At 35.2% G+C, this 25905-nt stretch overlaps 1 protein-coding gene across 1 annotated transcript in view; it reads right to left on the reverse strand.

Annotated features, from left to right (window-relative positions):
• The window catches only part of CSMD1 (CUB and Sushi multiple domains 1), a 1238533-nt gene that overhangs the window by 341557 nt on the left and 871071 nt on the right, over positions 1–25905 (reverse strand). The window contains exons 11-12 of the mRNA XM_054821261.1: positions 13585–13688; positions 3967–4079 (exon numbers count right to left, since the gene is read on the reverse strand). Of these exons, the coding sequence (XP_054677236.1) occupies positions 3967–4079; positions 13585–13688 (217 nt within the window). The remainder of the gene's footprint in view (positions 1–3966; positions 4080–13584; positions 13689–25905) is intronic.

Here is a 25905-nt window from a genome sequence, read left to right on the forward strand (position 1 = left end):
TCAGCATTTAAATTTTTTTAATATGGGTTAATAGCTTTCTCTTTTAAGAATAAAAATATTATTCTAATATGGTTTAAAAAGTTTAACATCAAAGGTAAGGTTGCCTGTAGCATCTTGCATTTTACTTATTAATAACATACTTAAATATAGGCAATGTTTAAAATATTTTTGTCTTTATAATACATGACAACTGATGATGACTTATAGAAAAAATATCAAGGCAACTATTGTATTTTCTAACATAGTAGGTGTTTATCAGCATTGTCAAGTCAGTAAAGTAATCTTAACATTAATTTTACCATCTGTGTTTCCATAGCTCATCTTCCATTGCGTACAGTGATACAGGTACAGTGCTATTCTTCTGTATTCAAAATGATTACTAGTAACCATTTCTTGAGGACCTATGCCTGAAATCTTTCATGTGGATCCTACTAATGGAAAGCTGCACATTTTTCTTCTTCAGATTGCATTGTACAGTCCAAGAAGCCTGACTAATTAGGCAGACTACAGAACTTTTCTTAAAGTAAATATCAACTGTATTCAAAATCAAGAAAATAAATTTGAGTAATAAGAATATAGATTGCATGTTTTTAGCAGCACTACATATTTCTGACAAAATGTTTCTGAAGGTGAGCCACAGAAGAGGCACAGGACTATGGAAAGAATTTTTCCTCCCTTAATCCCTTAGGCAAACTGTAAACAGGATTAAATTTACTACTCATATACAAAATCTGGGATGCAGATCAGTTCATTTACAGGCATCTTTTCATGCCATTTTTAGGTGGACATACTAATGTAGGATAAGTGAATTGCATCATCAAAATGCTTCTCTATTTCCTAATTAAAGTGAAACAAAGCTCAGCTAAAGTAACAGTTTTCTATAAACTGTAGTCTATGACACTTTGTAAATATTAATATAGAAATTGATTTTACTATAATAGATACAAAGTCAAGATTCAGTTGGTCAATTGGAAAATATTGCCCAAGAGGCTGAGGTGTCATGTTCTAATCCTGAGCAAGACTCAAGAGTTTTTGGGAAAAAAAGATTCAAGAAGGATGCCCTTTACTTTGTCTCTATAGACCACATGTAAGCCATCAAAGCCTGCAGTTTGCCTTCTTTTTAGCTAACTACAATCATAAAGACAGTGTCTTTGAGGTCACATGTCACAATCCATTAACTTTCTCATCATTAAAATGAGATTCTATTTTTGGACAGCTACTTTGAATGTTAAACAAAGGGGAAGCAGAATCATTGAGGTATCTTGTGACAAGATAGAGGTTTAAGATTTTACACTTGGCCTACAGCAGGAAATTAGTTGAGAGCGAGATGGATAAATTTTTTCTCAAAAGTACAAGACGATGAGAAAATTTTAATAAAACTAATGAGAGCATTGAGGTAAAACAGAGAAAAAAGTTATAATTCACCTTTATATTAAGACATTCTCTACACTTCTGAAAATGTAAACATTTTACATTTCACAAATCTGGAATTAATTTCCAAAACTACAAAAACACAGAATGACTCAAAATTGGTTGTAAAACAAGACTGAAAGCCAGAATCCAACCATCAAATGATAACAATGTACTTCATAACAGAGATGCCACTACTACTACAAAATTCACAGTGTATACTTCAGGTGTTTTCAGAAAGTCGCCAGAAGTAAGAGGTTGAACTCCTTAAATGAAATAAGATATCTTCGATAAGTTAGACAAATACAGAAATGAAAACAGATGCCTTTAGATTAGAAATACTAGAAAGAGAAATATAGCAGGAAAATCACTCAGTAGATAAATTTTTGAACTTTTTCATAGAGGTACGATGAGATAAAGTTCATAATTTTGGATTGAGGAAAAAATGCAGTATTAGATCCATAACTTATGCCAATACTCTCTTTCCATTATATATTCACTATTTCTACTTTATGTAATTCACAAATGGATTCTATAAAGAAAATACATTGTCTTAATAAACACAGTCCCTAGAAATAACACAAATAAAAAAGATGAAACCGTGAAACAAGGGACGAGAAGGGGCAGGATTAATTTAAATAAAGAATATGTCATTGCCCTCAGGCAACACAACATAATTGAGCTGTGTAACTGTATAGGCTGAATGTATTGCACAATGTCTGAAGATACCTTAATGTCTTAGCCATAGTAATGCTACGGGCCTGCATCTGGTTTTTCTACTCACAGCTCTGTAACATCTCTCTTAAGCAATTGTGATAGTGTCTCAAGACCCTCTGTGATGGTACTTTTTCCTTGTTGTTCTCATATTGTTAGTTGCATGGCCGTGGACCTGCAAATCCCAGTAGTTTTGCTATGGAGGATTCTCATGGGAAGCGATTGCCACTGTTATGAGAATCACCCCTTCTTTCTCCCCCTCTCCTTACTTCTTGCTGTGTTGATATCAGTGCACATTAAAGAAAACCAAAACAAGATGCTTAAAAAAGTAGATTACAGTAATTTAAATAGTCAATACTATTATTCAACAATATATGCACACAGAAACTTAACCTATGAATGTACAATATTTGACCTAATTAGCATACTCCAATCAGTACTGTGAGTCGGAATAACCAATGGTGAGTTTGAGTGAATCCCAAAGAAAAGTATATAGTACTAGGGAAAAATCATGGTGAAAATATAATCCTAATCACCATCATCATCATCACCACTTGCTTCAATGGACAGACCACCTGTAGAAGGATAGTGGTGTGGAGAACCAACATTGGGTTTCCTGGATGACCACTGGGAGCATTTTTCCTTGTTCCTTTCATCATTAGAATTCACAATATGCCATCAGCGACAGACACCACTTATAAAAACCCGTGCAGGCAAGCCTGTCTTAATGCCCTCAGTGCAATAAACTAAACTTGAAGCTAACATCTACGTAACTTTTTAGTTTATTTTGCATATTTTGTTGTTGAAACAGTAAGGTAACTACGAGTGAAATCAAACATTCAGATAGGGTGCTTCAGTTTATGGAAAATGTTTAGGGGAAACTCCCACTCTTCTACTCAAGTTACTTTCAGTTACGGAACAGTAAACAGTATCTCAATGTTTTGCAGCATCTTTTGCACAAAAGTAATTTTGACAAGTCTACTATCAAATCATTTTCACCATATGTGCCCATAAGAAACTATTGAAAATAGTATTAACTGTCTCTGTCCTTATCCTTAAGGTGAACTAATTAACATGGAAATTAACCAAGAGTGATACCATATGTTAATAAGCAAGAGCTTTTTCTAGCTGCGGGTCTATGCAACCTATTAAAATGGAAAATTTCAATACATGCATACATACTAACAGATATCAGGTATTTTTTACTAGAATGAATCAACTTGAGAACTGACGCTCACAGTCAAGAAAAATTAAAGATGCTTATGTTGCCAAGGTTCTCATCTCTGAGACAGAAGCAACACAAATGAGGGTAGGGCAATTTAAATTACTGCTTTGGGTTAAAATTCCACAGTCTTATCCATCTTCTTAATTTCCACAATCATATACAGTATACCTGTTCTGTTGGTTTTCTTACCTACTAATTTTGACCTATGTCTGTGAAGATTCTTGGCGAGGCATGAAAACAAGTTTTGTAACTACCCCAATGAAGTCTGAGAAAGCTAAGCATAATTTTCAAACAATATCCAATATAAGGAATCACACAGGTTAGCAGAATTTAACATTTGATTTTTTCCTATATGATAGAAGTTTGTATTTCTACAGTTTGTATTGACCTTCAAGTAAAAAGCATTAGAACAATAACTTTCATTTTTACTTCAGATTCTTTTTAGTTATTTTGTGGGTATTTACAAATCCATATCTCTATTAAACATTAATTACCAACAGAAACAGTATAAAAACTCTAAATTTGTGAAAGGACTGAATGCCTATTTGAAATAAATTTGTTGGGATGTAATGAAGGAAGTTACAACATGAATTTAAAACAGTTAATTTAGTTCATACCTTGATAAATAGCTTTGAATCCCGGTGAGCCAATGCTGTCATCAGATTGTAAATGAAGCCACATCTGGTTGCTCATGCTCACAATAAGATCAGGAACGCTAGATCCAGTGAGTCTGTATGTAGGATAAATTGCAAAGTCATTTGCAGAGGCATAAATTAATATTACTATTACTACTCCTCCTCCCTCACAGACTTTTAAGCTATTAACATAATATTTAGGCCTATTTACAATATATTACTTTAGTGTTCTGATCAGCTGTTTTTGATAAAATTAACTATTCTATATGGATTAGAACAATGTGAAGTCTTAAGAAAAAAACATTTTGAATTACTACATTCAAGTTAATAACGATCAAACATTCTTAATAAAGCTGTTCCTACTTAAAGGTTTCATTAAGTAATTAAGCTATTAGAGATGTGAGGGACTGTATGAGTTAAATAACCTCCCCTTGTTTAGATTAGTAGTGCTTTTTTTGCCATGCTTTTTGAAAGTAAAGGAAGTTAGTTTACATGCCTTACAGCACATGTGTCCAGAAGAACTTACTAGAACCTCATTTACTCCATTCAAATAACTCACAATGATCTCTTGAGTTTAAGGGGAAACTGCTATTTCGCATACAGCAATGTGTGATAACTATGTATAGACATGAACATTTCAATACAAAACATATAAGGCAAGCTGGTGAATCCCACTATAAAACCTTAGACCTTCTCAGGAATATCCTTTGTTTATCTATAATTCTGGTATCTTAATGTAAAAAGATGTATGTCAAAAACTGATTAAGAAAAAAATATCTTTGTAGATTACTTCTTAATGGTGAAAAAGGCCTACCATGTAATCAGGTTCCAGTTCTGTATCTGAACAACACTCAGATCTTGGTGATAGCTATGCACTCTTTAAAAAGGTAGTGGCAAAAGTCACACATAAAATGTGGCTGCAGAATGTCTAAGCTGGTGTCAAATACGAAAACAGAAAGTATCACAAGAGGACATCTGCCTTGAACTCCACATAGACCTTTGCAGATGGAGGTTGCAGGTACTGCAGTAACTGCAGTTGATGTAAGGACATAGTAATGACTTTTTCGTTTATGTAGACTCTATTTTGCTTAAATGGGTCACATACTGGACTCTCTGTCTTTCTTCCAACTCTCAGCCTTGACTATGATAAACAAATACATGTGAGACAAGGAAAACAAATACCATGCAAAATTGAGACAGGGTGTCCCAGAAGCAGAATTTCTCAAGAAAGAAGCTATACAGCAAACAGAAACCAGTATTTGGATTTCTCCACAAACATATTTAAATATAATCAACCAAATTACAATGTAAATGCAAAGACATAAGAAAAGGACAGTATGAGCAGAAATAAGGTGAGAACTGAGGAACCATGAGGCAAGCAATAAGAATCCTCTCTGTCTTCCATCTAAAAGCTCATCCATCAAGGTTATGAACAAGAAGCTGTACATCCCATATCTAAAATATTTTGGTTTATTACTCTGATATATTGAAAATAATATAAAATAAAAAAAAGTTTCCCATCTGAGTGGAATGGACTGCGGTCTTACTAATTGCTACTGCCTGTCCACCTAGAACTGCTTCTGTAATGGCTGACTGTGCTCTCATATGGTCTAGAAGATTTTTGGTTATGACCTGGTAGTAAGTAGTCTACAGTATTATGATACTATAGGTGCAGAAAAGTAGGTGAAAAAATTAAACCTAATATAGCTCAGCATAAGTAAAATCACAAACAGAGCTTAGCTTGGATAAGTAAGGAAGTTGATAAGACACAGTGATATGTAGCTAAGTATTTCAGTTTGTCCTGTGTTAAGAATACAGATAAAGTGGCTGCTTAGTCTGAAAATTTGAGTTGCTTACCAAAGTAACTAGGAACTATATAGATTCAAAAAGAAAGATGCTAGGTTATAGCCAGAATAATTAATATACTCTTGCTGATAAAATACTAATTGTTGATAAGGTTGTGACATTCATTTCAACAAATAAGTAGCCCATAAAAGGAAGATACCTCACCATATATTGTGTTACAGAAACAAAAGTAGTTTAGGAGATGCCTGCAGCAATAGATATGTAAAGATAGAAAAAGTAAAGAGTGTATATACATATATTTTGAGGAACAACTTCTGAAACCACATCAATAACTATTCATTTCTAACCTATCTTTCCATTTAACTAAAATACCAGGCCGTAACTGCTAAGCCATGCACTGTATTCTGCACTTTGCTGTAAACAAAAGTTTGAGGGTTTTTAGCAATGAAGAAAAATTCACTGATGTGTCTTGACGATAGTGGAGATCTGTTGGAAGGCATCTGGAAACCTGTGGTTATCCTGGAAGAATTTCTAAATGGCTATTCATACATGTAAACCTATTGCCTAACCAAGTAACAAGTGTTTAAATGGCTCTGTTTATACACAGTAACCTGATTAATGTATGAGATCTGCATTGATAATTTCTGAACATAGATAAGATGAACTCTAAAATTCGAAGTCTTTATGAGTAGTATGGAATATTTCTACTGTATGTAAATGTCTGTGCAGCATGTAAATAAAATAAAAATAAAAATAAATAAAAACCCACAACAAAACAGAATAAGGTATAATCACATCACACAGCCAGGCATTTTTCATCATAAAAATAATCCAAGAGATGTGTTTGTTTTTTTAAACTTGTTTCCCAGTGAAATGATAACTATACATTCACACTACCCATTCATCTGATCCTTAGTTGTCTCCCTAATATAACTTGAATTGACTAATGAATATGAACCAATTTGGTCAGAGGAAGGAGATAATAAAGATATCTAAATTCCCACAGACTTAATGAAAATTACCAACTGGATAACAGAGACTGAAGTTAAGAAAGTCATCCTTCAGCTTAATGTCATCTCCCTTCAAAACGCCAGTGGCCTATCCATAGATGGTAGATATGAACCAGCCAAAATGCATGCCATTACTGGCTCATGTTCACATCTAGAGGATGTAGGAAGAGACCCAAAACTGTTAGAAGGAAAAAGGAAGGGAACGGGAGAAACCAAAACCCAAAGAAAAACAAAAAGGAACCCAAAACCCCCAGAAATCAATAAACAGCAGAGTAGGTTTTGTTGGTGGTGGTCCTCTCTCCTCTCCTCTCCTCTCCTCTCCTCTCCTCTCCTCTCCTCTCCTCTCCTCTCCTCTCCTCTCCTCTCCTCTCCTCTCCTCTCCTCTCCTCTCCTCTCCTCTCCTCTCCTCTCCCTTTTTCCCTTTTTTTCCCCTTTTCCCCTTTTCCCTTTCCTTTCCCTTTTTGCTTTCCTTTCCACTTTCCTTTCCTTTCCCTGAGATTACCCCTGTATATAGAACTGAGTCCTAGGAGGATGGCAGATAGGGTAGATCAGATGTTTAGGAAATGGAAGTCTTTCTGACAACTAAGCTGTTGCTGACTCACAGTTTGTCCCAGTCTGTAGCCATCTTAAGATCACAGAATCACAGAATGGCAGCTTTTTGAAGGGACCTCTGGAGATCATCTAGCCCAACCCCTCTGAAAAAGCAGGATCACCTAGAGCAGGTTGCACAGGATTGCGTCCAGGTGGGTTTGGAGCATCTCCAGAGAAGGAGACTCCACAGCCTCTCTGCGCAACCTGTTCCAGTGCTCAGTCACCCTCAAAGGGAAGTTTTTCCTCCTGTTCAGATGGAACTTCCTGTGTTCCAGTTTGTGCCCATTGACCCTTGTCCTGTTGCTGGGCACCATTGAAAAGAGTCTGGCCCCACCATTTCGACACTCACCCTTTAGATATTTATAAGCATTGATATGATCCCCTCTCAGTCCTCTCTTCTCCAGGCTAAACAGACCCAGCTCTCTCAGCCTTTCCTCATAAGAGAAATGTTCCAGTTCCCTAATCATCCTCGTAGCCCTTCACTGGACTCCCTCCGGCAGTTTTGTCTTTCTTGAACTGGGGAGCTCAGTTCAGATTGTTTGCTAGTTTGTGAACAGAGACTTGGAGAACAACAATTCGGACAGATTGGGTGGTGCTAAACTCCTTTCACGTGGAGCTGCACAATCCTAGGTTATCTCTACATGACAGAATTTAAAAATGGTGAGGCGATTGGTGCAACTGATGAAGTAATGGAAGTCAAACTCAAGCCAAGCTTCTCAGTACTCTGAACAGACTCATGGGTCAGAAAAGACAACTGTAAGAGAAAGAAACTTTCTGCACTAGTTTGCTCTGATGTTAGCTATTGAAATGAAACAAGAGCCAGGCTTTTGAGAATGGTGTCCAGGACCAGAAATGCTGTTTGGTACTATATAGTTTAGGATAGATAAGCAGCACAAAATGGTCTCAAAAAATACTTCAGTTTAAAATGTTGATGGTGCAAGCATGACACCAAACTACAAGTACATGTAAGCAGCATGGTCATAAAAATAATACATTACTATTAAAAAATATAGAAAGTATGTGATTAAAGAGACATATGTTGAATTCTAAAACATTTTATTGCTGATTTAAATAAACAATTAAAAAATATTCTGTTTATTGTGATTAGCTGAGCATGAGAAGACTGACTCGTATATGAAAGAGAGTGAGGTCTGGATTTTAGGCTTGAGATGTAATTTGTAGGGGCCTGAAATAAATTTTTAAAATATATAACAGCAACTATGTTTTCATTATGCTTTTTTCCCTCTTATGACCTCATCAAAGACAAATGCCAGTGTGCACTTTTCATCTATATATGTATTCAAATACCTATGCTACAATATCTGTTTCCTACAAATGTTAATTACTCAATAATCTTTAATTTGAAAATAAAGTAATACTTTAAATTAAGGATATTCCACAGGAATGTGAAAAAGCTTTGAGTCCTTTCTACATTTTCTTTTATTTTCCTTGTTCTTTTACTGTGCAGAATATGTAAAAAAAAGTGATTTGAAAGCATTAGAAACATAAAGTAAGCTGAATAAAGTACAGCATTCAAAAGTCAATAAAACTGCCTTTGTAACATTAAACTACTATATAAAACAAAAATTCTTTTTAAATTCAATCATAAACTCTTCCTGAGTTTTCAATATGTGAATATATTTTCCTTCGAGGTAAATCCCTTTTCATTGTTTGTCTAGGTTTTCTTGTTTTAAAGAAATAGTTTTACAATATTGTTCCATCCTTCAAAGATGACAAGTCACTATGCTATTTGTGTGCTTAATTGCAACCATATCACAAACTAAAGCTCTGAAGGTTTGACTTTTAAAGCTGTGACAAACAGTAAGTGTCAGTAAAAATCCCTAATTTTACTTAGCTTTGTTTTTTTTTCTTTTAATACTGCTAATGTCAACTACCTAGCTAATCATGGGAGAAAGACTCCAACACAGTATTAAAAAACAATCAAAGACAAAACTGCAAAACCTGCTTTCTCTCCTCAATTTTACAACTTCTAAAATATTCACTAGGAAGAATTTTTTAAGTAATGTGAAATAAAATAATTTGCTAGGAAGTCAGATTCACTAAAGTTTGAGATATATAAAAAAGCAGCCTGTTGGGGTTTTTTTACCAGTTATGGGAGGGTAGGCTGTTTTTGAAGCTCCCAATAAGTTTCCAAACTGTGTGTGAATAGAACAGAAGGATAAAGGTTTACTAAAAAAGCATTTCTCCGTGTCTGTGTACCGAAATACTGACATAAGCAGCTGGCTTTGAAACACTAATGTGTGATTTCTTCTTTGTATCGGGGGAAAAAAATTACAAGAAAAGTTAAAAGATTAATATTTTAAGGGCATTTCACAAAAGGAAATTAAGTTTTAATGTAACTGCTGCAAGAGAAATATAAATCATAGCGTTTGAAGGCAAAGAACACTTTCTAAAGCAAAGTGTTAGTTTAATTTACAAGAATTTAAGAACACAAAACAGGGCATTGCAGAAAATGTTCTGACTGATAATCTTCACATCACACATGATTATTGCTAGTAAATTATTTTGTAAGGGTAGTTACTAGCTTCTAGCCAAACTCTGTTAAATATGAGAAATAACTGCAGTCAAAACATTATAGCCTAAACATATTTAGATTAATTTTCAGTAAGTTGCGTTGCTGTATTTCCAGAACTAACAATCTCAGCATACATATCCTATGAAATAATATTTGTGAATTTTCAACAAGTAAGGCTTACAGATGAAGCAATTGTTAAAAATCATAAAATTAATGGGAATATCCCCCTTTAATTAATTAAGCTGTTGATGATAAGATTTTCTAAAAGATTTACTATAAATACAAAAATTAGACTGCTTTAGTAAACTAAAACCAACATATCCCTACTCAAAATGCCAACTACACTGTCATAGAAATGCATTAAATTGATTGTAAATAATTTGCTCTTCATGAAAGTATATTGTTTGTTGTACCATCTCAATGCTATTTTACATGAACTTAAAAGACTATTTCTAATTATTTTTCCAATTTATTCAAAAAATTAAATTTGAGCTAGATGATAGTCTATTTTTTCTCCTTTTTAAACATCAGTATCCATTCCTATTCCCCTCTAGCTGTAGTGCCACAATTTTGAGGTTACACACATAATTGCTAATCGTCGAGAGTTTAAACGCTATAGAAAGCTTGTGCTAGGACTGATCATTTATACATGATTATTTACATATCCTTGTCAACTCCCTCAATATTCTTCCCATCAAGTATTTAAAGGTACTCTGTTTACTGACCTGCCATTAGCCAGTTTCCAATGTTCACTGGCTGGCTGGCTGATAAACATTTTGGCATAACTGAGCTCATTGTAAAGTTTGAATAAGTACCCAGAAGTAGCTACTAAATTGAGGGCTCTAGCAGCTGAGAGGTGGAAAATTTTGCATGGGGCTGAGGGTTCTGTGTTCAGACCTGACAATTTTATATGGAGGGGAAAGATTCAAATCACAGAGAAATTAGGTTTGGATTTAGGAATTTATTTATTTTTGCATTTTTAGTTCAAACTAAATTGTAAAAGCTGTGAAACCTTAGAATCAAATGCATGAGTTTACACAGTGATTTTTTGTAGAATTTCTGCAGATATGCTGGCATTTAAGCTGCTAACAGAAACTTGCTCAGCATAAGAAAAGTTACATTATTTTTTAAGAGATCCTGAGAAATTATAAATTAAATCTAGCCAGAAATGTCTTTGCTATATGCTGCTTCATTCCCCTGAGAAGAATAAAAAACTGCAAGGTGCTGCTCAAACCTCATTAAATACAATAGAAGTTATTAAAACTAACTAATAGAAAATTTTGGTAAGAAAATCACTTTGACATTTAGTTATGAGCTTTCTCATGATAATGTAGTCTACAAGTTGACCTAGTGTTTTATGAGAAAAGTTACGTTGCATCCACAGAAGACCTTTCTCAAAAGTAAGTGAAATGGAGCATATGTATTTCATAATGTGTAATACAATTCGGTGTTTAATAACTGCAAAACCAGTGTCAAAAAAGAAATTCAGATTCATTACTAATTATTGTGACACTGTAGTTTCATACTTGGGCCTTTCTGTATTTCCACTGTATTTAAGTTATTAATCATTAACTTTCCACAAATGATTTTCAGGGTAATGCTAATGTGCAAAATATTTCAACCCAAAGGGCAGATAATTTTAATTGCATAGACCTTGTTTTCGTCAAAGATACAATTTAAAGATGGAAGGATCAACGCTATACTGTAATTCTAAGTTAGGTTGTAGAGTAATAAGGATAAAACAGTTGCTATTTTAGTGAAAAAATCATACTGGAGGAAGGGCTAGAAGAAGTACTGCAAGTGTCTAGTGAGAACATTGTACTAGTGCTAGAAATGCCAGCAATAGATTCTGAAGTGGATGTCTGCCACAGAGATTTTCGAAATGTTATTAAAGTGAAAAATAGTAATAGGAGGTGATCTGACTATGGGGGCCTGCCTTCTTAAGATACCAAAAATAGCAATTAATATGAGCTAAGACTATTTTAGATTTTTTTTTTTTAAGGCAGTCATGAAAAGTAAATGTAGAGTATGTAGCCGCATGCTAAATGCCTTCAAATGGAAAGGTAAAAAAAATAAATTTGAAATTTATTTGATAAGTAATTTTAAAAAGGCAAATTTTTGATATGTGAAGTACTCACAGTGTAACAAACAGAATAAACAATTCAGGATATCATATTTACTAGGTTGAAAAACCTGACTCTGAAAGAGTTTTGGGATCCCTGTAAGCCAAAATGTATCCCAATACAACAAGGAAATACTGCAAAACCTTTTGTCAGTCACAAGCAGCTAAATTAACATCCCCAGAAAGATTGTTGCAATATTTAATTGGTCTGCAAAATACAAGAAAAAATAAACATGAGTGCTGAAATTGTCACTCCCAGTTCAAGACTTTTCTTGTTAGCTTAAAGTCTAAGCTCTTAAAACAGGATTTTTTTTCTTATTTTCTCTTTCACGTACTCAGCATATGAAATTCAATGTACTCAGTACAAGCTAGCTGCTATGGTAATACAGCACATACATCAGACAAATTATCCTATCATTTTCTAGTCTTAGCTTTCAAGATAAATATAACTAGAGGTGTTCTATGTACTTTGATATCATAGTTCAGAAAGTAGCCATTAATAAATATTATAAATTCATAAACAAATAAGTAAAATTAAGATATTGTCCTGAGACTTGTCCCTCCAAAAATATTCTAATTAATTTAAAATAAATTATGTGGGTGTTAAGTGCACTTATTTGTTTTAATTATGTAAAATGAACACTTCAATAATTTATATGGATTAAAAACCTCAAAATATAAAATTATGATGGATTCTTTTCATTAAATGTGTTCAATACTGTCTTTATCCAGTAGATTTCTGAGCACTGTCAAGTAATGTTATGAAATAAATGCTGCTACTTTCTCTTATTTAGTCACTGCTGATTTATTAACCCTGTAATTTTGTTTTGCATTCTCTGATCAGGATTCATATGCTAACTTAACCCTCTAAAAGCTACAACTAAAATATCTTGTGACTACAAACTCCCATTATGAAGCAAGTAACATGAGCATATGCAACCAAAATGAGATGGTTAAGGTAGATGAGATGAATCAATCTGTACAGGATTCTATTATTTCCATTAGCCCAGACAGTATTAAAGACCCATATCTTAAGATTAGCATGTTTAACATGAGGCATGTTTAACTTTACTGAACAGTGGCCTATGTGCTTTCATGAAAATTTTGTTCACAAATCCAATTTTAAGTATAAAAATTTTGAAATTATTCAACGGGTATTTATTTTACACAAGTTGTACTTTCTGTTTGCTGAAATCTGAGCCTTCTTTTATTCCTTTAATTTCCTGTGAATTCAATTAGAGTTATACAGCTAGTACTTGTTTTTTTAAATGAAGGTATTTTGCTTAAAAAAATTCTAATCTCAGTTCTCTGCAGTTTTTAGTCTTTGATATTAATGTCTATAAAGATGTTACTAAAGATCTGGAGTGAATTTTGTAATGAACAATTTTTTTTGACAGTACCTGAATTTTAAGCTTAGATTATATAAGCAAATTGCATACATCAAAATTGCCAAGTTAAATAGATATCTCATGACCCAGAAGAAACAACATATGACAACAAATTTCCCAGGAAAACTTTTGAAGTTCTATACTTACACATACAACACTGTTCTGGTATCACCAACTTTCCCAGCATCTCCGACAGTAAGAGTATCATAGCCTCTTTCCAGCTCAAACTCTTCAAAAGCAAGCTTTATGACCTATTAAAATTAAATAAATAAGTTATTTCACAACATACCGACAGATTATTTGGCTACCATAAGTCAAGTCATGAAGCACTCACTCATGATTTCAGTTAGTCTTATTTGATTTGAGAAAGATATATAGCTGAAGGAGGGTCGATTTAGATTAGATGTTAGAAAGAAATTCTTTACTGAGGGTGGTGAGGCACTGGAACAGGTTGCCCAGAGAGGTTGCGGATGCCCCATCCCTGGTAGTGTTTAGGACCAGGTTGGATGAGGCATTGGGCAACGTGGTCTAGTGGAGGGTGTCCCTGCCCACAGCAGGGGAGTTGGCACTAGATGATCTTTGAGGTCCCTTCCAACCCAAACCATTCTCTGATTCTAATATCAAGAACAAAGTCTTTTCCATGGTCTTTCAAATGTGTCATATACTAAAGATGCCAGTCACCTCTAACTGGTGTTAATTGTTCTTATTATTGAAAAATTATTATAAACAGCAGTAAAACTTTTTAATTATAATAATAATTATATAAAAATTATATAGCATAATACTGTAAGTATATGAAGTTAAAACCTTCTCATCTGTTGAATTATACAATAAAAAGTTGGCAGGTTTGAACTATCAATTCGGAAGAAGGTGGAGGAGGATAGTGCACAGAAATACAAAAGCAGACATTTCCTTTACATAAATTTACTAACACTAAACTATGATTTCACTCAGTGTATAATCATGAAATGCCTGGGAAATTAAGAAATTATCCCTCAGAATTGCTAAAAAAATTATTTATAATTTACTGATCCTGTAATTTTATATGATAAAATAAAGTGTGAAAATGGATTTAGTTTTGTACAGCAGAACACTTCTAAGACAAATACTTTTTAGAGTTCTGTATTGGTGAGAAGTAGTTGGGGGTTATATGTACGTATACATATGCACACTGTACTTTTTGTATTTTGATACCAAGGTTTCTGCAGACAACTTGAATAAAAGTGCAGAGAGTCACAGGGATCTTCCATAAAATTACTAACTTTATCTTTATACTAAACTTTGCAGATACCCCTGAGCAGATTTTCATACAACTTAAGCCATTGCATGAAAATGCAATTAACTTTTCTTCTGTTTTGTGGCTAAAAACAGTATTTGGGTCAGATTTGGGCTTTCTGTATTAGCCATATCATGCTGCTACTTTGGCAGCAACATGTGAAATAACAATGGTTTCCACCCACTTAAGTTTATTTCTATGTGATCTTCAAGGCAGAATTAATTTCATCCAAATCTTAGCCCTGTAAAAAGACAGCATCCAAGCTAAGCTAGTTGTTTAAACTTTCTCAATATTAAAAAAGAAAGTCAGTAAATCTCATTTCTCTGTGTAGGAATGGGAAGAGTCTAGTTCTATTAACTTCAGAAAGGAATTTACACTACTGGAGTAGATGAACAATCTTGCTTCAGTTTTTAACCCAAAGAAAACCCATTGATCCAAGATAACGTATTGCCTCTTGCTATAAATTCATGTCTTGCTTTTCATACCTTCCTTTGCCATCTCTGCTATTTGTATGTTTATGTTTTTAAAAGTATGCTAAAATTGACTCCAGGAATAAGACTCCTTGTATATTTTAAAATGGACTTAATATTCACAGAAGTGGCATTAAAAGGTAAAAGAGTGGGGAAAGGAAAGGTAAATGGTCCTAAGATATCCATGGCTATAAAAAACATTACTAACACAAATATCTGTATAATTATTTTGGCAATAGGTCAGAGGGGGGGTTTTGTCATCTAATTCAGGTCCTTTACAGCATATTTTGCAGACCTGCCACATTTTGAGATAAAGTGTACTGCATTATACCCATTATGTTTCAATAATCACAAGAATTTCAGGCAATATGCTGTAGATAAAAGAATATATATTTCCATCTGCTCCTGATGTACCTTCTAGTATTCTAGAATCCTACAACAGTGGTTAACATGCAAAATTTCATTACCAAATCAAGACTAATAAAGCCAAAGAAAAGCATGAAAAATGTTTAGAAGCATAAACCCCAGAGTTGTTTCTGGCAATAAAAATAACTACATATATGTACTTTTATTTTTAATTAACTTTTTTTTTTGGGGGGGGGGTGTAACCTGATTGAATATTCCATGAGAAAATATGGTAATGTATTATTTAAATATACTCCATTTGGTTAGACTCACAAACTCTTTTACATTACAATTTAAAACCAAATATGCATGTTCACATCTTTAATTATAAAATAAGTTACAAAAAAATAATTGGATATAAACCATAAATGAAAGATTTAAAGACCTGGTTAAGCTTATAGGAAATGTCACAAGAAAAGTTTCTTTATGGGAAATACATTGTGTGTGAAGAAATATTAGACTATGAAACAAAATCTTGTTATCTTCACTTCCCATGCTAATTGTTATTCTATGCTAACACATAAAATGTGTTGGAGAGACATTGACATAGTTGAGAGTTAAGAAGTCTAACTTAAATTCCTTTAATCTGATTCATAAAACCTAAATTTTACCATGTAAACATTAAGCACCCATTCTAATCATGGCTCCTTCTACAGTCAGTCGAGAGAAAACAGCACTTAGAACACAAGTCACATTACCTGTATTAAGGTGGACCTAATTGCCATTTAGAGTTGCACTTTCCATTGACTATATGGGGAATTTGGAGACTAATGCTTACATAGATATATTCAGATAAAATTAGTTCCTCTGTAAATAAAGCTCTGATTCATCAGAAGGATTTTTAAGATTTGTTAGATGGAGGGAAGGTTGTTTGTCAGCTTATTTTTGAGAAAGAATATAGACAGTTTTGTATGGATATAGATATGAATACCGCATGGGAAAAACTTAAAAGGATTGAGTCAGTATCAGCAAGAACAATACACAGTTACATGGTTAAATAATATGTTATATACACTGGGGGGAAAATAGCAGGTCTGAGATGCTTCTCTAGATTCAATGTTGTTTTGCAATTAAAAAAAGCCAGTAACACTAATCTGATCATCATCATTAAATATGCTTAGTCTGAACTGATTAAAATAAAGAAAAGAATTAATTTTCATTAAGAAAAATTGGAAACACAAAATTTACTTCCAAAGCTATTATATTTGTTTCTAGATGATCAATTATAATTCTTACAGAAGAATGATCCTGTTTGCTGTCTGACATGTATGAGACAAAATTCCCTTATAAGCAATTCAGAATGATTACTTATGATTAGATAAATAGACTGTGAAAACAAACCAGCTTAAAAGTATGAGACACCTACAGGGGTACCTAATGGAAGCTCTACAAGTGAATTTTCTGTCATAATTACTTTTTCCTTCGAAGCATTTTCCTTTATTCTAGCCACTCCCACACTTTGTGCTTCTGCTGGCATAACTGCTATAGCAAGCAATGGGGAAAGGCAGCACCGGAGTTGTATTAACAGAAATTTCTGTATGGACATTCTTCCTGGCAGAAGCAGCAGGGAACATGGCAAGGTAACGTTTCCAAAATGCCTTGGTGTACACATTCTTTTCACTACTACTAAGACCTATTTTATTATTTGTTAAATATGTAAGAAATTTATGCATTCAATACAGTAAATATAAAGTAAAAAGTGAGAGCAATAAATTTTGGTTTAAGATGCAAGCAGAAAAGAGAACTACCCGTAAGATGTCTCTTACATTTACAAGAATCAAGCAAACAACTTCAAAAAAAAAAAAAAAAAAAAAAGGACACGTGCTAGTGGAAACGTGTCTTCTACAAAAAGAAAAGAAAAAAAAAAAGAAACAGGGCCTCCTTAAAGGAGCTTCTCTTAAAGATGAGAAAATGAAGTGAGACAATTTGTTGCCTCAGTAAAACTACAGCAAAATATATGAAGAACAAGGAAATACAACTGAGGGTCCTGTACCTAGGGAGGAACAACCTCAAGCACCAGTACAGGTTAGAGGCTCACCTGCTGGGAAGCAGCTCTGTGGAGAAGGAATGTGGGGTCCTGGTGGACAAGCTCTCCATGAGCCAGGAGTGTGTCCTTGTGGCCAAGAAGGCCAATGGTATCCCGGGGTGAATTAAGAGTGCGGCCAGCAGGTCGAGGGAGGTTCTACTCCCTCTCTACTCTGCCCTGGTGAGGCCACGTCTGGAACACTGTGTCCAGTTCTGGGCTCCCCAGTTCAGGAAAGACAGGGAACTACTGGAGAGAGTCCAGCGGAGGGCTACAAAGATGACAAGGGGACTGGAGCATCTCTCTTATGAGGAAAGGCTGAGAGAGCTGGGTCTGTTTAGCCTGGAGAAGAGAGGACTGAGAGGGGATCTTATCAATGCTTATAAATATCTAAAGGATGAGTGTCAAAATGGTGGGGCCAGACTCTTTTCAATGGAGCCCAGTGACAGGACAAGGGTCAATGGGCACAAACTGGAACACAGGAAGTTCCATCTGAACAGGAGGAAAAACTTCTTCCCTTTGAGGTGACCGAGCACTGGAACAGGCTGCCCAGAGAGGCTGTGGAGTCTCCTTCTCTGGAGATATTCAAAACCCGCCTGGATGCAATCCTGTGCAACCTGCTCTAGGTGATCCTGCTTTAGCAGGGGAGTTGGACTAGATGATCTCCAGAGGTCCCTTCCAACCCCAGCCATTCTGTGATTCTGTGATCCTTAATCTGAAGTTTTAAAATCATAAACACAAAATATGTTCATTATAAAGGCTTTTGATGAAAGATGTTTGCAACTGTTACAGGTTACTCCATTTCATTGACATTAGCTTCAAGTATAACAGTATTCTCCTACTTTGCATCTTCTCCCTGTTGCTATGTAAAATTTGAAGGTAACATGATCATTCAAATAGTTTTGACTCTGTCATTTCACTTACAGACACCTCATGCTTAAAGAGATTTGGAAGAGAAAGGAGCCATTGCTACAGGCACAAACATGGAAATATTGCTATAGTCTTTCAGATTCTTAATTTTTTAAAAAAATTCTAGAAGAGATGAGCCAGATGCTTAAACCAGAGATTTAAACCAGGTTTTGGAACATCTGTTTCACTTAGAGAGCAATATAATATAAACACAATGTCAAAAGATGATACCAGCATTAGAGAATACATAGACAGATTCAGTATTCCTTAAAACTTTAAAAAATGTACTGTTTCCCTAGCCCACCCCTCCTACAGTGAGATGCTTTCAAGTCTTAAGAGTCATTGCGACTATGCCCAAAATCCTGCGGAAGAAGAAACATAGATCATTGACTAGAAACGGCAATAAAACTAGGTAACTGTGCAAATTCTATGGATTATTAAATTTGAACTACAAACATCTCCTTTTTACCAACTCAAAAAGCCACAGGAATGTCCATATCAAATTACTGTGATCAGAGAATAATCATTATTTTTACGTACAAGTTATAAATACAGAGGAATGTCTTATAGAAATATGACCACAATACTGAGACCATGGCAACAGTAAGCAGGAAGAAAATATATGTATGGGAACATTTTCTGAAATATGAGGGAGTTTTTGAAACACAACACTAAAGACATTTTCTGCAAAGATTCTTTAAGAAAGTAACAGCACTTCTCTCTTCTCAGGATCATACAAATACAGAACTTTTTAAAATAATGCTAACAATGACATTATAAATATAGGTCTTAGGCATCTCTTTTTGCAAGAATGTCAGTTTGTAACTGGGTTTCAGTTCACTTAAGTCACCAATGAAAACAAGAAATTCTAAAACAAAAAACATCAGAGAAAATGTTTAATTAAACTACAACTTTATTAAATAATGTATTAGGAACTTTCCAACATTTTAGGTGTTCACATGAGAGATGTGGCAAAGAGTTAGTTAAGCCCATAGAGCTATGCTGCTTGCTAACCAATTATTTGCTATATTTACTTCCCCATATGCCAGTAACTAAAGCAGAAGCCTAAGGACCCAATGTATCTGCAGACAACAAAGTAGTGTTTTAATTGGAACCTGAATCCAATCCCCTACAACCATCATCCTTGATAACACAATCCACTAAGTAGTGTGAAACTGGTGACTGCCTGTACTGGTTTTGGCTCATTATCTTCATAGTAGCTTGTATGGGGTTATGTTTTGAATTTGTGCTGAAAATAGTGTTGATAACAAAGGGACGTTTTAGTTGTTGCTGAGCAGTGCTTGCACAGACAGCATCAAGATCTCATTGCCCCACCAGTGAGTTGGCTGGTAGTGCACAAGAAGCTGGTGGGGGACACAGCTGGGATAGCTGACCCCAACTGACCAAAGGGATATCCCAACACCATGTAATATCATGGTCAGTAGTAAAGGCTGGGAGAATAAAGAGGAAGGGGGGACATTCGGAGTTATGGTGTTTGTCCTCCCAAGCAACTGTTATGCGTGATGAAGCCCTGCTTTCCTGGAGATGGCTGAACACCTGCCTGCCGACTGGAATCAGTGAATGAATTCCTTATTTTACCTTGCTTGTGCACGCAGTTTCTGCTTTACCTATTAAACTGTCTTTATCTCAACCCAGGAGTTTTCTCACTTTTACCCTTCTAAGTCTCTTCCCATCTCACTGGAGGGAAGTTAGTGAGAGGCTGGGTGGGTGTGGTGGGTTGACCCTGGATGGAGGCCAGGTGTCCACCAGAGCCACTCAATCACTCCCCCTCCTTAACTAGACAGGGGAGAAAAGGTATAATGAAAGGCTCGTAGGTCAAGAGAAGGACAGGGAGAGATCACTCACTAATTACCATCACAGACAAAACAGACTCAACTTAGAGAAAAATTCATCTAATTTATTATCGGGCAAAACAGAGTAGAGGAATGAGAAATAAAATAAAATCTTAAAACACCTCCCCCACTCCTCCCTTCTTCCTGGGCTTAACTTCACTCCCAGTTTCTACCTCCTTCCCACTCAGCGGCACAGGGGGATGGGGAATGGGGGTTACAGTCAGTTGATCACATGTTGTTTCTGCCACTTCTTCATCCTCAGGGGGGGGCCTCCTGTCATCATTCCCCTGCTCCAACATGAGTCCTTCCCACGGGCTACAGTCCTTCACAAACTGCTCCAGCCTGGGTCTCTCCCACGGGGTACAGTCTTTCAGGAGCAGACTGCTCCAGCGTGGGTCCCCCACGGGGTCACAAGTCCTGCCAGCAAACCTGCTCTGGCATGGGCTTCTCTCCCCATGGGGCCACAGGTCCTGCCAGGAGCTTGCTCCAGCATGGGCTTCCCACAGGGCCACAGCCTCCTTCAGGTGTCTCCACCTGCTCTGTCATGGGGTCCTCCACAGGCTGCAGATGGAATCACTACACCTCATCATCCTTCCTCCATACACTGCAGGGGAACAGCCTGCTTCACCATGGTCTTCTCCAAGGGCTGCAAGAGAATCTCTGCTCTGGCACCTGTAGCACCCCCTCCCCCTCCTTCTTCACTGACCTTGGTGTCTGCAAAGTTTCTCACATCTTCTCACTCCTCCCTCTGGCTGCTAAAGCTCTCCCTAGGTTGTTTTTTCCCTTCTTAAATACATTATCACAGAGGCGCTACCACTGTCACTGATTGGCTTGGCCTTGGCCAGCGGCGGGTCCATCTTGGAGCCAGCTGACATTGCCTTTATCAGACAAAGGGAAGCTTCTAGCTGCTTCTTGCAGAAGCCACCCTTGTAGGCCCCTCACTACCAAAACCTTGCCACGTAAACCCAATATAGTGGGGCTGAGCTGCTTACCTGTGTACCAGAGATAATGCACAACCCTGCCTTACATAATGCCCAGCTTGTTCCTGCATTGCTTCCCATTGCCTATAATTCCCTGTATAGGCCTTTCCAACTCTACTCACATTAAAAGAAGGTAATTGTCCAAAAAGATATGAAGGGATTTGTTTGCTTGTTTGTTTTCTTTTTCTTTTAATTACTCTGGAATGTTAGATTTTTTTTTCTTTTTCTTTTTCGTGGGGGGGAGGAATGGTAACAGTTGGGTTTACAACGAATTTTACTCAGAAGATATCAACATGCTTTACAAAGGAGGGCAAGGTTGAAATGAAGGATATTTATTTTTACATATAAAAATCTCATTTATTTTTACAGTTCTGCCAAAATTTCCCTCAGTGGTCAGGCTGGCCCAAGCTATACCAGTGTCTGATTCACGATTCCTAAGATATACACCTCCACTGTAAATGGACAGGAAAAAAATTAAGAACACCAGTTGTACCTGAAGGCATAAATGCCTGTGCCCATGCATAAATCATGGGTATATATATCACTCATAGCAAATTTTGCATACCAATAATGAAATTTTTGTTAGCAAGAGCTTCCAAAGTTAGATACAAATTGTACTCCAATTGTAGATCATCTGCTGTTTTCCAGATAGTAAAGATGATTCAGCATAATTTTAACCCATTAAAGGCAATAAACATTCTGTCTATGCACATTTTCATCCTAGCAAGGAATTTGCTTGAGATTCAATGAAGATATTTCATCTCAGATATACAAAAATACATATGTAAAATGGTTATTAATTTAGAAAACATAAGTTGTTTTTAAATATAGAATACCTAATGACCAATTTTCCTCTTAAACCACTGACATGATAGAGTAGCTGATACTCTTGAGATTGAATTTTGTAAAGTGAAAGACAGCAAAACATTTGTCTTATTCCTTTATGAAATGAGTTATTTCTTTTGCCTCAAAGCCCTTAAAAGGTAAACCATTAATCACATTCAGAATTTGGCATAGGTACAGCTGCAATTAATAAGATGCAAAATGAATAACTCATAACTCCGAGGTTGAAATAGGCTGTCTCCAAACAGACAAAATAAAGCATAGGCCAAAAAGAAGGCCCTGTCCTGCAAAATTAGAATTCCTCCAGTTTTTGCTGAATGACAGCAAATTTACTGAAAGCATTCAGATTATTCTGTTTCTTATTTTGAAGAAAAGTTGAAGGGTTTTGGTACTACCTTTATCCCAAGAATTGCAGTTACTTAAAAATGAATTACAAAAATAAATGTACTTATTTTTCAATATTGGCATTATGATTTTTATTTTTCATTCTCAGGAACTTATTTCCATTTTAGCCCCAATAATGATTTGAAAATGAACCTAATAACCACATCCAGTGGAAATAAAGATAAAAAGCAAATAACAGTAATAATAAATTAAATAATAGTAATAATGTAAAAAAAAAAGGTGCTGATGCTGTTTTAAAAAGAAAGAAAAATAACAGTATAATCACAAGTATAAAAAAAAATCATAATTCTCGAATCCAATTATTTGTTTTATAATGAGTATCACCAGCTGCCCTCCCCATGCCCCAAACATTTTTCAGGTAAGTAAACATAGATTGTCTTTTTCCCCATTGCTTTTCATTCTTTGGATTGCCTATGATAACATAGTCATTCCTCAGCAAGTTAATTAAGACCAAATAATTTGAAATATTTAAAAGAAAACAATAGCAATAATCTTAAGAAAATCAGTTAGTTTTGTTTATGTAGTAAAGGTTAAGAAGTAATTTGACGCTGATCTTAGAATAGTCCTATAAAGAAGAACTTTCTGATAATGTATATATATATAGTAAGAATGGACATAGAGTGGCTGGAAACTACAATTAGAAAAAAATACAGAATTAACCGCAAAAATTAAAATAATAAAATTCTTGTTACTATGAAGTGCCATTTTTACTGGTAGCTGTTGATTATGTAAAATAGTTCTATAACTAATTGTGTATTTAAGTAATTTAAATAAAACCACAGTAAGGCAATGAGCACATTACTAAACACAGTTTTGTTTCTTGTGTAGAGGAAGACACACAAAAACCCCACCATAACAATGATTTTAGAGTTAACAGAGCTGCCACAATCTGTTAGTCAGTCAGATAAGAAGCTTGTTGCCAAGTTAGATTTTAATCTTCAGCAATAGTGTCTACACATCATGTCCAGTTTCAGTGTACCATCTTAACCATTAAGATATTTTTCCTTCTTCTCTTTTTGCTTCATTTTATATATATGCAAATATGTTGCCATTTCTAAATACACAGAATAGTATAAAGTTTTAAAAGTTAATTTTTCAGTCAAGTACCAAAGCACAATGAACGTTTCACAATTTTACGTGAGGTATATTTTTAATGAATTATCAATCAGCTTGATTTAAGTCTGAAAGAGAAAATCAAAATTAAACCAATAAAAAGCAGAATTGCAGGAGGAGACAAACAATAATTCATATGTTCACAGTAAAAGGTTGAAATTCATAACTTTTGACAATTTTAAAGACAATTCTCTGATATAGTAGCACGTCCTTCTATTTCTCATTTTCTGCCAAAGAAAATGCCAAGAATACGGCTTTCATTTTTTCTCCTGCTGCTGCTCCAACTGTCAGAATATCAGCAGGAAACAAATATGGGAATATAAGCTTTAAAGAAACACTATACGTTATTATAAATTCTTTTTAACAGAATAATGGAAAGAAAGGCAGAAAAGCATGCATTCATTAAAACCTTTCCTTGCCATTCATGAAAAATAATTCTAACCGTGTTTTTCAAAACATTTTAAGCACTTTTTCTAAAATGGTGAGCAGCACTCATTGTGGAAGACACAGCAATGATAAAAGTTAAAGAAATACCTTCAGATTTGCTGTTCAAAACAAGCTCTGAAAATACTGTTCTTTAAATTTGAAAATTAAAAGCTCCCAGTTATCATTTGTTAAAAACAAGTTATATATAAACTAAGAGTCAATGAATCATCATATTAGAGCTCCAAAAGAGCCGAGAATTTTAGTTGTTAAATGAGCAAATTTACTTGTTAAATGAGTTAAATTTTTTAGGCCTCAGAAATTCAAGCAGGGGAAACATACATAGTTTACCCTGTTTGACTGTTGTCTTACTTCCTACAGTCTTTAAAGAATAGGTTAATTTTATGAATTAATCCAAAGTGGATATGTGGCTTGACAGAGCACAAGAAGTAAAGGGCTACATGAAGCAGTGGTTACATACGAAAGGTGCACATCCATGTATACAAACACAAATCATTCTCTAGACAGAGCCCTTGGCAGGCATCAGGAAAGTTAGAGCTCAGCTCTGCTATTATCGTGTAGTACTTCAGGCAATTCATTTCAGGTCCTTAAATTACTTATTCAACAGCGTAATTCCTCCAGAGTTTTCTGACATTTTAATTCTTCTTACTTAAACTTCATGTAAAACATGAATAAAATATGACATACATGCAAACTTCAGAAACAGTAGAATGCTGGAGAAAGGCAGAAAGCAGGACTGTTTACAAGGGCATGTAGTGACAGGACAAGGGGTAACGGCTTTAAACTGAAGAAGGGTAGATTTAGATTAGATATTAGGAAGAAATTCTTCACTATGAGGGTGGTGAGGCACTGGAACAGGTTGCCCGGAGGGGCTGTGGATGCCCCTCCAGCCCCAGGTTGGATGGGGCTTTGGGCAACCTGGTCTAGTGGAGGGTGTCCCTGCCCATGGCAGGGGGGTTAGAACTAGATAGTCTTTAACCTTCCAACATAAACCATTCTATGATTCTATGATTTTATGATTCTATAATTAAAAAAATAATCTAATGAATTCCATATGTCCCAATTCAAACAGCACTGGACAAGATAAATTGAGGGAATTCATACACCTTTGTAATGATGTGCTGGGCAGTGGAGATCCAAAAGATAACAGTAACGTGATAACAAAGCAGTGTTTGTGTTCATGACCTTAAACAAAAATTCATTATGGGAAATCTATATCCTTATAACCAAACTAAGTAGTTCTAACTCAAATGTTACTTTTGGCTGAACATGTTGGGTAAAGCCTATACCTCATGCATTCTACAGCTATGAAATTAATTTTAAAGATATTTTCCTTCAGTACTAACAGTCTGTCAACAGTAGCAGAAAGGTCCATAGGCACCTGTTTTCTCTGAGAAGCAAAGTACTTCAGCTTGAGGGTTTCTTGTTACTATGGCAAAATAGTTCCAATGGCACGAACTGTTTCATTTAGAAGGGTGACAGATCTTGGCATCACATTGTATTGTGCAACCAGGCAACTGAAGTGAATACTGGAAAGCCTCCAGAGGTACAGGGAGATGTCTAAATATTTATAACAGTAAATGCCTCAGAAAAATATAACATATCAGTGGAATTATTTGGCTAGAAATGTATATAAACTCAGAGTTCATCTACTGTTTAATGCTATTCAGAATAGAAAATGGAAAAGTCTGAGCCACACTGAGCCAAGTTAGAAACGCTGATAAAGCAGGTATGTTACTGTTACTGT

The sequence above is a fragment of the Grus americana genome, chromosome 3 (assembly GCF_028858705.1).
Source record: "Grus americana isolate bGruAme1 chromosome 3, bGruAme1.mat, whole genome shotgun sequence".
Taxonomy (NCBI): domain Eukaryota; kingdom Metazoa; phylum Chordata; class Aves; order Gruiformes; family Gruidae; genus Grus; species Grus americana.